At 42.6% G+C, this 11,165-nt stretch overlaps 1 protein-coding gene across 1 annotated transcript; it reads right to left on the bottom strand.

Annotated features, from left to right (window-relative positions):
* Positions 1-487: 487 nt before the first annotated feature.
* Positions 488-4,193, bottom strand: LOC113014186 (uncharacterized). The gene is made up of 2 exons (XM_026155551.1): positions 1,540-4,193; positions 488-1,083 (listed from the first exon to the last, which is right to left on the bottom strand). Exons 1-2 carry the CDS (start codon positions 3,938-3,940, stop codon positions 569-571), a joined length of 2,916 nt encoding a protein of 971 aa, XP_026011336.1. The 5' UTR covers positions 3,941-4,193; the 3' UTR covers positions 488-568.
* Positions 4,194-11,165: the final 6,972 nt, after the last annotated feature.

The raw sequence follows: 11,165 nt of genomic DNA, 5'->3' as shown, positions 1-11,165 counted from the left end.
CCCCTTACCTGGTCCCAATTACGGCACCAGCTGTCATAAGGACGATTTCCCCTCTCACAGTGCGTACTCACTGAATAATCCCAACAGACCCACACATTGTATCCCCTCCAAGCACTGCCGACGTCCCTGCAATTAACAACATCACACAGATCAAACGTAAAGGAAGTTGTGGAACCAATAACATAATCTAATTCTAAACCACCATATGTGCTGAGACACTCATCCTTTTTACCAGAGACCTCGCGCTTCACTCTTGCCCGCAACCTTAAATCACTATGGACCACGCGTGATGTACTTGGTGTATCAAACAACGCCGGACTGGCATGGCCTCCGTGCTCAGACTGGTTTCCCGGGTCGGTCTGCAACAAACAAATCAAAAAACAAATAGCCATGATTAGCAACATAGTTAACATCAAACTCATAATAATTTTGAACATTGTGATGGCTTTTGAAACTCTTCTTTCATCACCAGTGTCTACTTGTTGTGATGGCATGGTGGTATGTGAATGTTATGGTGTAGTAAAAAGTTCAAAGCCCTTTGTCAGAGCCTCTCTCTCGTTTTAGGTGTTCAGTGTGGTACCGCTCCTTTTCGTTGGCGCGGCGATCTCCTCCTTGGCTGCTCTTCTTTCTTTGACCTTCCGGGTAGACTACCGGTCGGTCCGTTGCACAGGTGTGAGGGATTATTGTGCCGCTCAATTTCACCTGCGTCGAGTTGAGATTGATCCTTCCTCACCAAGCCCTCGTGCGCAGCTGCGCACTGCGTCCAGTGATACCAGGTGTCGCCTTTCCCCTTCAGTTGGACCGCTGTCGCCGTCCGAGCCGATACCTCATATGGACCAGTCCAGCGGGGCTCCTTCCACTTTCGTTTGATGACTCTCAGCCACACTGTTTTCGCGTCCGGGACCTCTCCTTCTCCTGTGGGCCCCTTACAAGCCGCCTGTTTCGTGAAACTGGACACTAGCGCCTTTAGCTCGTTCCAGTAGTCTGCGTGGGACCGGTTCCCCTTTTTGTCCCGTTCACCCGAGCCCACCGTCCAAGGTGCTGGAAACTGTCTCCCGGTTTGCAGCTCGTATGGTGTAAAACCTGTGGATTGATTAACAGAACATCTTATGGTCATCAACGCAACCGGCAGGGCTGCGACCCAATTTAGCCCTGTTTGCGCGCAGATTTTTGCCAATTTGTTTTTCAAATTTAGGTTCATTCTTTCTACTTTCCCCTGAGACTGAGGATGATAGACCGTTCCAAATTTATGCTGGACGCCCAACATTTTTTCTACTTTTTCCAAATCTTGATTTTTAAAATGGGTTCCATTATCTGATCTAATTCTTTTCGGGAACCCATGACGGGGAATGTAATAATTGATTAAACACTTAATGACAGTCTTAGCATCCTCCTTTTTTGTAGCCCAGGCCTCTGGCCAGCCGGTCAAAGCGTCAACACACACTAACAAATATCTTACACCGCCCGGCCCGGAATCAATCATATCAGTGAAATCAATAACAATCTCCTCTCCCGGCCTCTCAGGGGGCCGAAACTTACCCACTTCCGGTTTTACTGCTGGCTTAGGATTGTGTGCCCCACAGATTAAGCACATCCTGGCCTTCTCCCTTATCATTCCTCGCAGCTCAGGATGCCACCAATGACACAAATTTCTTTCCATCTGGGCTCTCCCCACGTGGGCAAGTCCGTGGGCTTCATCCACCTTCTGTTCTGCCATTTTGGCTGTCAGCACGGGGCGCCCGTCTGGCCCCCTCCACAAATGTCCATCCTGCCAGGCTCCTTTGTTTTTCCACACCCCCTTTTCCTCTGGGGATGCCTCCTCCTGGGCCCGTTTAACTTCCTCAATCAGGTCAACAGGTATCTCTTCTTCTGATGTTACCTGTATCATTTGTCTCTGTCCTTTGTAGCCTGCGGCCTCCTTTGCGGCTTCGTCTGCTCTCTGGTTTCCTTTTTCCACCATACTGGTTCCTTGGGAGTGAGCTTTGCATTTTATAATGCTCACCTCCTCTGGGTCAGCCAAGGCCTTTTCCAGTTCCTCCATTTCATGTTTGTGGGAAATAGGTGCATTGGTTGCTGTTCTGAATCCTGCTCTTTTCCACTGAGGCAGCTCCACATGCGCTGCTCCAAACGCATATGCCGAATCGGTGTAGATGTTCACTCTCCTGTTCTTGGCTAGTCTCAAAGCTCGAGCTAAGGCTATCACTTCAGCTCTCTGGGCCGACTGCTTTCCCTCAATCCTTCCTGACTCTCTGACCTGATAATCTCCTTCTACTCTGCAGACCACCGCATACCCTGCTTTCAGTCCTCCTTCGTCTCGGTGGCAACATCCATCGGTGAACCAATCCTCAGCTCCCGGTATGGGTTCGGCCTTCAGGTCCTCTCTAATCTTTTCCTCGATCTGTGCTCTTTTGGCGCAGTCATGTGGTTCCCCTACACCCATTAAATCTGCCATGTTAATTCCTTCATGTGTGAATGTCAAATTTGGGGCCTCTAAGACTTTGCTCAGTCTCTGTTGTGCCCGTGGTGACATACAAAATGCTTGTGAATTTACGTATGCCACTATGCTATGTGTAGTGAGTATTTTTAGTGGGTGTTCTCTCACTACATGTGCTGTTTTTTGGATAATTCTAGCAACCCCTGCTGCATGTTGTGTACATGTAGGATGCTTTGCTTCTGTTGGATGTAGTTTTACACTAACATACATGAGCACTTCTCTACCCCCCCCTTTTTTCTGAAACAACACTCCATTTACAATTGAGTTTGTTTCAGAAACATCTAAATAGAATGGCTCGTCATAATTGGGTGTGGCTAAATCTGAGGCCCTTGACAAATCCTGTTTTACCCTAATAAATGCGGCTTCAGCTTCAGGCGTCCAAGGTAACTCAGCCTTAAAGTTTCGAACACCAACTTGCTTCATTAGGCCCCTTAAAGGGGCAGTTTTGCCTGCATAATCCGGAATGAACTGCCTGCTGTAACCTGTTAAACCAAGAAAAGAAAGCATTTCTCTCACAGTTCGCGGTTTTGGGTGTGTCAAAATTTGGTCTCTGTGTGTGTTCATCAAACCCACTGATTTGTGTGCAATTACCCGGCCCAAAAAGGTCACTTCAGGGCGAACTAACTGCAGCTTGTCTTTACTTACTTTAAAGCCACATTCCGCCAACCTATTCAACACAACGAACGATGCCGCTGAACAATCCGCTGCTGACGGGGCTGCAATGAGAAGATCATCAACATATTGTATTAATGTACAATCATTAGGCAAATTACATGACGACAGGGCTTCTTTAAGCACCTGATTGAAAATGCCTGGAGAAAGTGCAAAGCCTTGTGGCAAACGTGTGTATCTGAGTTGTTGGCCTCTGTATGTGAATGAAAAAATGTCTCTGAGTGACTCATGCAGAGGAAGACAAAAGAATGCATTTGCCAGGTCAATGCACGTGAACCACTTTTGGTCACATGTGATAGCTGATAAAGCTGTGTACGGATTTGGTACCGGTGCAGTAGTAGAGAGCAATATTTCATTAATGGCTCTCAAATCATGTGCCATACGGTATTTTCCTGTTCCATGTTTCTCCACTGGTAGAATTGGTGTGTTCCACAGTGAGTGAGAGGGCTCTAACACCCCGGCCCTTAGCAGGCCTTCTATTGTTTCTGTAATTCCTGCCTCTGCTTCAGGTTTATGTTTATACTGTGGTCTATTGATCGGTGTGTGTGACTTGAGCTGGAACAAGACAGGAGGACACTTAGCTAGGCCAACATCCGTGGGCCCTTTTGACCATAGACTGTCAGGCAGATTCGACAGTCCAGCAACTGCGTGAGTGTTACGGCTGTGGCCATAAGAACACTGTGTGGGCTGTTTGTTCTGTGTCTCTTTACTGTGCTTAAGACTCTCTACAGGTACCTCCCCTAATGAAGAGTAGTGAGCAGCTGATTGGACCATGGAACAGGTGACCACATTCAAAAAGCCGCTCTGACAGCTCCAGAGAGAGAGAGAGAGAGTGTGGAACGAGCGAGTAGCCTGACAGCCGTCGCAGTCCTGACCCTGGTTTTCCCAGCCTGTGTTTATCTTGTGTATTTGTGGGAGTGTGAATTGTAAAAGCCGCTCCTAGTGCTTTAGCTGAGAGCTTAGGCACTCGTGGGCTGAAGCGGAAGGGGTGAGCTGCCTTTTCTTTTGGAATTGTTTTCTCCTGTTTTCTTGGTCAGGGAGCGAGGGATAGCTCTGTCATTTGTTTGTTCTTTTTTCCTTCTTAGGGTTTAGTTAGTCTTTTCTGGTGGGACTTAGTTGGTTTTGTTTATTATTTTGGCCTGGGCTCACCCTGGAGCTATGCTTCTTGTCCTTAAATAAAATCCCTTTTTTTTTACTCACAACTGGTTTGGATGTTTGGCTTGGGAACCAGGGCGGGGATTTGTCTCTCTCTCCTCCAACCTTGTGTGCGTCCCTGCCCGCCTAGACTAGGGGCGTAACATAAATGGGGGCTCGTCCCTTTTCGTTCGTGTGATTGGTTCGTTTCCTTTTTGCGTTTGTGGTGGGGGGGGAAACGTCGTGCGCGAGTTTTGCGGCTCTGGAGTGCGCGGATGCGGTTGGGTGTCTGCGGTGTTGTGTTTTCCTTTTTCGCTTTGCTCGTGATGTCGTTTGACATGGATGATTTTGCGCAACGTCCCTCCATTGAAAAGTTGGAGCGGTGCACAAAAGCAGATTTGTTGGTAGTGGCTAACTTATTCAGGGTGGATGTTCCGTTGAATGCTAAGAAGGCGGAAATTAAACACTGTTTGGTGGAGAGACTGGTGGACAGGGGAGTGTTTGGGGGGCAGAAAACCTCGCCGAGTGGGTCTGGGAGTTTGGAGACGGCAGTGGGGGCGGAAGCTGCTGGGGCCGTCCCGAAGCCTTCCAAGGGGCGGATGCCGTCGGGGGCGGAAGCTCCTGTCGCCATTCAGTCTCCTGTATTTGACCCGGCTGGCCAGGTTGGGGCGGGTTTGGTGACGGAGGATCTCAGGCTTGCCCTTCGCTTGAAGGAGGTGGAGTTGGCGGCTAAGTCTAAGGAAGTCGAGCTCATGCATCTCCGCATTCGAGCTATGGAGCTTGATCGTTCTCGAGCGAGTGACGCTGCTCCCGTTCCTGTAAGTACACTCCCCGACACTCCCACCATAGACCAGTTTAACGCTAGCAAACAGATTGTTTTGGTACCTCCTTTTAGGGAAGGAGAGGTTGACTCATATTTCACTGCTTTTGAGCGCATCGCAACCACTTTAAAATGGCCAAAGGACGTCTGGAGTCTGTTGCTGCAATGCAAATTAATGGGAAGAGCGCAGGAGGTCTGTGCGAGTCTTTCTATTGCGGACAGCTTGGATTATGAGGTTGTCAAATCCACTATTTTGCGGGCTTATGAACTTGTCCCAGAGGCGTATCGACAGAAGTTTCGTGCCTGTCGCAAGTTTGATAGTCAAACGTTTGTGGAATTTGCACGTGAGAAAACTGTCTTTTGCATGAACTGTTTATCTCATTGTTTTCTCTGCTTACCTCTGTTGCTGTTGAAAAACTCCTGTTCAGTTAAACTTTCCTTGTGGTTCTGGTGCTGATTAACCTAAAACGAAGTAACATAGCAACAAAAACAACACAATGATTAAAAAGCAAAACAACTCAAAATGGCACTCATTAAAATTATCCCATTTGCTTCTGAAGAATTTGACTACACAATATGAGGCCACTCTATTTGAGGCAGAACAAGATAAATTGCTAAACTGTTTGAAAAAATAGGGAAAAAAGAAATCTGGGAAATGCATACTAAATAAATGCAAACACACTTCAGAGGTTCGCTACAGATTAGTGTGAGATAAGACAGAGTGTAAATGTAATGCATCTTACCAAAAACACATCAAAAAACCAGGAATATGAGTCAAGAAGAACTTGTAGGATATATCTATTAAGCTATCCATGTAGCTATCAAGTAATGAGCAACTATTCAGTGGGAGAGGGAGGGAGGGAGGGAGTGGTTGTTGACTATGTGCAAATAACTATAGAGGTTGTGTCTGACTTGTGCATTGCCACACAGAGAAGTTGTGACAATAAATTTTATTTTATTATGACAACCCACAAACCGACACACATGCAAACACATATACATAAATACCTTTAAATATATATTCTATTAGCCTCTTATCAGCACAATACAGCTGATATTTGAGTCCATGTTTTACACCATAACATTTAACGCATAACTCTTACTAGAGGTTCTTTATTATTAGCTGAAAACTTAAGAATCTTAAATGGTAAATGGCCTGTATTTGTATAGCGCTTTTACTAGTCCCTAAGGACCCCAAAGCGCTTTACACAACCAGTCATCCACCCATTCACCCATTTACACAAACATTCACGCACTGGTGATGGCAAGCTACATTGTAGCCACAGCCACCCTGGGGCGCACTGACAGAGGCGAGGCTGCCAGACACTGGCGCCACCGGGCCCTCTGACCACCACCAGAAGGCAACAGGTGAAGTGTCTCGCCCACAATCGCCTATCTTTAAATCCTCTAACTCTAAAACACTATGCAACATGGTAGCTACAAATACTAACACTCACCATTCATTGAGGCTACTAAGAACACAAATGAACAAGTAACAAAGTAATAGAAAACCCAACATAAGTTGTCTAAATAATGCTGCCAAAACAGCCTCAAGAGGATAGTGTCATTGATATTTGGGCAGGACCCCTTCACATGTCATTGTCTGATGTCATTTTTTGTGTCCTTTGCTGCTAGTATTACCATGCAAAGGACATACTAACTGTAATAAAAAATAAATGGAGAACCTTTATCGTTGTGTAATATCCAGTGTATAATGTGAAAAAGTGTTTCAATAATAATAATAATAATAATAATAATAATAATAATAAGAGTTCTTATTGTTGTTGTAATTGTTATTGTTATTATTATTATGATTACTTGATAGGACTAAATGTTCCAATCCCTAAAATAATTAGCACCATTCTTGAGTGGGCTTGATGACCGGGTCTGTTTTCATATATAAGGTGCACCGGATAATAAGGCGAATTAAGCTAAACAAAACGGCCAGATAAGCCAAATTTTACTCAACTCATTCTTCTAGCTTCCTCCACTTCTGTACCATTGATTGATTAATGTTGAATTCTCTCGCAGCTGCTCTATTACCATGTTGTTGCAGTATATTAATGACGAACCTTGTATTGTGGATGGATTATCTCAGTTGCTAAAAAGTTAGCGTTCATCCTCCAGCTTCACTGTGTTTATGTTATGCTAACATAGCTGTGTCGCTAGCGCTCACGCAGCACATCATTATATACCAACTAGCCCAACTTCAGTAACCCTACAAACGTCACTATTTAGTTTTCTGTCTTAATTTATGTTGGAAGTGATGGCAGAGCTGTACGTTTTCATTTTTTCAGAACTCATCATATTTATTGTGCGGAAAATATGGTACATCCCAATGATCTCATTGGGATGTACCATATTTCCCCTTTATATCTATAAAGAGGTCTTGCCTAAGTATTAATGAAAAATCAACATTAATGAATCAATGGTATGGAAGTGGAGAAAGCAAGAAGAATGAGTTGAATACAATCTGACTTATCTGACTGTTTTGTTTCGCTTAATGTGCCTTATAATCCGGTGCGCCTTATGGTCCGAAAAACACGGTACATTGGGCCCCTTTGATGCAATTATTTCTGACCTCTGCCACTGTTCTTACTGTGATGTTTTTTTTGTTTTTTTTGTTTTCACATTGATGTCTTCAGGTGAAACTTTGGGTATTTATTTCAACCAATTGTGTGTTTTTGTCCTCATCCAGCATTAAATGGTAAATGGTAAATGGCCTGTATTTATTTAGCGCTTTTACTAGTCCATTCTTAAGCCATTCTTTATGGATGTCTCTCTGCCCAGAGTGTGTCACATTTTGTGTTTTAGTTTGCAAAATACTTCTTCCAAAACCTAATCTTTTTTTTTCATTGATATGCTTCATAAGTGGCTTCTATCATCCAGAAAAATAGATTTAATAAAATTATTAAAAAATAAAATAGTTGTTTGGGGGTTTTTTTCAAGTAAATTTTAAAAGAACTATTTGTCATACTAACTAATTTGACTTAAACACTGGAAAGCAATTTATTTAATATTTACAAAACAGTAGTGTTATATGATATTTTTGAATTAAGATACAGATTATTATCTTTGCTTATAATATGTTAGCTGATTTGGATCAGTAGAGGATCATGTGAGTGCAGCTGGCTTGCAAAAGACACATGATGCTTAATATATTTTTTTTCTCTCAACTGAAACATTACAAATAACATCACTTAGAAATGCTTGCTTGCCTATCCCATTTAAGTTTATTCTTAAATGGGACTAATGGCAATATTTTTCTCTCTTGCAAAATTTAGATTTTCATTTTTAAATTTAGGTGAAAGGAAGGTGTAGGGAATTTTAGGGGTTTATCTCTGCCATTTCCACTATGTGGAAACCATTGGATGTAAACTTCTTAGACAAGTCACTGTTTTTACACTGTGACTTGTCACTGTTTTGCCCTGAAGCATCAGGTTTGTTGATAGTGAAAATAATGTTGACAGAGAAGGCGTGGACACAACCTAAGGTTGTCAACACATTAAGTGTCAGTAGTACAGACGAAAGGACTGGTAATAATGCGTTAAATTTGCTTTCTAAAGTTCTAAAGTTCTAAATTCTTACTTTATTTTGTGACCAGTATGACTGCTGACATGTTAAAAGGTTTGTCAGCTGCTTGCAATAATAATAGCTGTTAACTACTGACTAACGAATACAATATGCATATTTCATGGTTTGTGAGTGATTCGGTGGTTTAGTAGACAAAGAAGTCAACAGTGACTGTGATATAAACATATCATCACTATAAAGAGGTCTCTAAATAAGTAACAGTACTCTATTATTAAAACTGATGATGATTTGTATGCTATTTACGACATTGACAAATGTTCAAATCCATCACAATATTGGAGTAAAAGAAACACTTCCAAAAAAGGATACTAGCATACATTTTAATACTTCCTAGATACTGAATTTTTGAATTAAAAATGAATAATACTGATATTAAGCCATTTATTAGTTGTGTAGCAATGTATATACAACTCCAATTACACTATGGATTACATTTTTAAGGTACTTATCTACCTATTTATTATAATCTGGAAGATGATAACTTTGTCACAGATGGCACAGAAATTGACCCAAAAGCAGACACAATGCACAGAAGCGATCGAGTTTACAATCAGTTTGTTTACAATAACATAATCAAAGTTCACAGTGAGAGTCCTGTCCGGGACAGAACGCCTGAAACAGAAGCCAGAGCAGTTAAACAGTGAGAATTTAGCTTTCCTTACTTTTTTTGTGCAGTGGCGTATTAAATCCCAGTTCTTTGTATTCTTTACGGCCAAAAAAGACACAAAGCTCAAAGTGGTCAAACTCAAAAAATGATCTTTAATTTTACATATTCCGGAATATGGAGACTCAGCAGACACACAGACATGTCAGCCAAAGTCTGAAGTAAAACAGGAAGCTTAGTCATTTATATAATTCCTCTAGACGTCACACACACTTCAAGTTTTGATCAAAGACTCTGCTTACTTTCACTTTCTGGCTGCAGGTCCTATTTTTGCAAAAGCATAGTTTCCTGTCAGTACTTTTAACTCAAACTCAAAACTGGCCCTCTCTTATACATAAAACAATATAATCAGCAGATAAGCATTCAGATTATATATTACTTTTATATAACTTTCTCAGATCAGAGGCTAGAGAGGACCGCGATACCGTTCATTGTTTTGGCAGAACAAAGAAACCTGTTCAACCTGCAAAAAAAACAGTTGAACTCCCATTCAGTCAGATGGCAGCTAGTTTTTGGTCGATTCAGTTTCACTTTAAGCTATGGTGCTTAAAGTGAAACCTGATGCCTTGTCTTAATTTGCTGAAGTAGAAAGTATCTTGTAACATGGAAAATCAAAGACTAGATATGTCATATGTCATGGCTGTGTGCAGGCAGGGAAAAGGACCCAAAATGCAGGGGCCTGTTCTTCGTACCTCGCTAAGTAGGTTAGCCGGATTAGATTGTTGACGATTTCGCGTGATCCTGGATCAGTCGGTTCCCCGAAGCTCATCCGGGACTTGCTGTCATAGCAACAGAGCCGTAAGCGTAAACCTGCTCCCGAGCAGGTTTACTTTATGTAAACAGGATTAGATCGCGGCCACGCAGGTATGTCCGCTTCATTTATACGAAAGCAACAGCGATATTTTTCCACTGTTTCACCATAAATAAATATTATCAATGTAACTAAAGATAATGCAGTACTTGATCCTTTTATTGATGTCACACAGATACATACAGGTCATTTCCTAAAAAAGGGAAATGAACTATTAACATTCTATTACACGTATGTGATTATTACAGATGTAATTCATATTTCAGAGTAGTAATTGTAAATTACTTCGTGTAATCAAGATGAGAGACCACGGCTATAAAAGCGAAGGTGGATTTGGGAAGCCTGTCGCAGCCATGTCCTGTCCGTATACGCGACCAACCCATTGCGGAAGGTGCAAGATTGATAAGGAGAGTCCTCAGAATTCAGCGTATATTGCGGGATAGACAGGATCCTTTAGCTCAGCGCGACAGTGTGCTCATAGAGAGATATCGATTTTCCCGTGAGGGTATTATTTACTTAACCAACTTGTTGACGAGGGGGTGCAGGACCACCACCTGTCTTTTTTTCCTCTGCCCTTTTCTTGGTTGCTGTTATGAACAAACTAACAGAGTATTACAGGCCAGTATTACCTTGCCAAGAGACGCAAAGCAATCTAAGAGATAAATATTACCATTCTGTAGAATACTCCTGTATTCCACTTTTACTTGTTCCCATGTTCTTGTGGGTCCTGTTGTGGCTCTAATGTGAAAGGGGATATAATATAACATATTATAATATAATATAATTCCATATGATATTGGACAATATAGTGTCATATGATAGATCTACCCTACCGCCTACTGGTGTTGGCCAGAGGGGCCGATGGCGCGATATGGCAGCCTGGCTACAACCGTAGCTGCCTCCACCAGTGTGTGAATGTGGGAGTGAATGAATAGTGGTATCGTAAAGCGCTTTGGGTGCCTTGGAAAGCGCTATA

Source organism: Astatotilapia calliptera, chromosome 22 (assembly GCF_900246225.1).
Source record: "Astatotilapia calliptera chromosome 22, fAstCal1.2, whole genome shotgun sequence".
In the NCBI taxonomy this organism is placed as follows: domain Eukaryota; kingdom Metazoa; phylum Chordata; class Actinopteri; order Cichliformes; family Cichlidae; genus Astatotilapia; species Astatotilapia calliptera.
The sequence above is the reverse complement of the archived record's forward strand: the minus strand, read 5'-3'. Positions and strand labels throughout refer to the sequence as shown.

Bases quoted from the DNA above. Each gene is read 5' to 3' on its own strand.
- LOC113014186 (XM_026155551.1), bottom strand. From the start codon at position 3,940: ATGGTCCAATCAGCTGCTCACTACTCTTCATTAGGGGAGGTACCTGTA. The intron at 1,084-1,539 runs GTAAGTTTCGGC...ATCAATCCACAG, and splicing joins AGCAGTAAAACCGGAAGTGG to GTTTTACACCATACGAGCTG.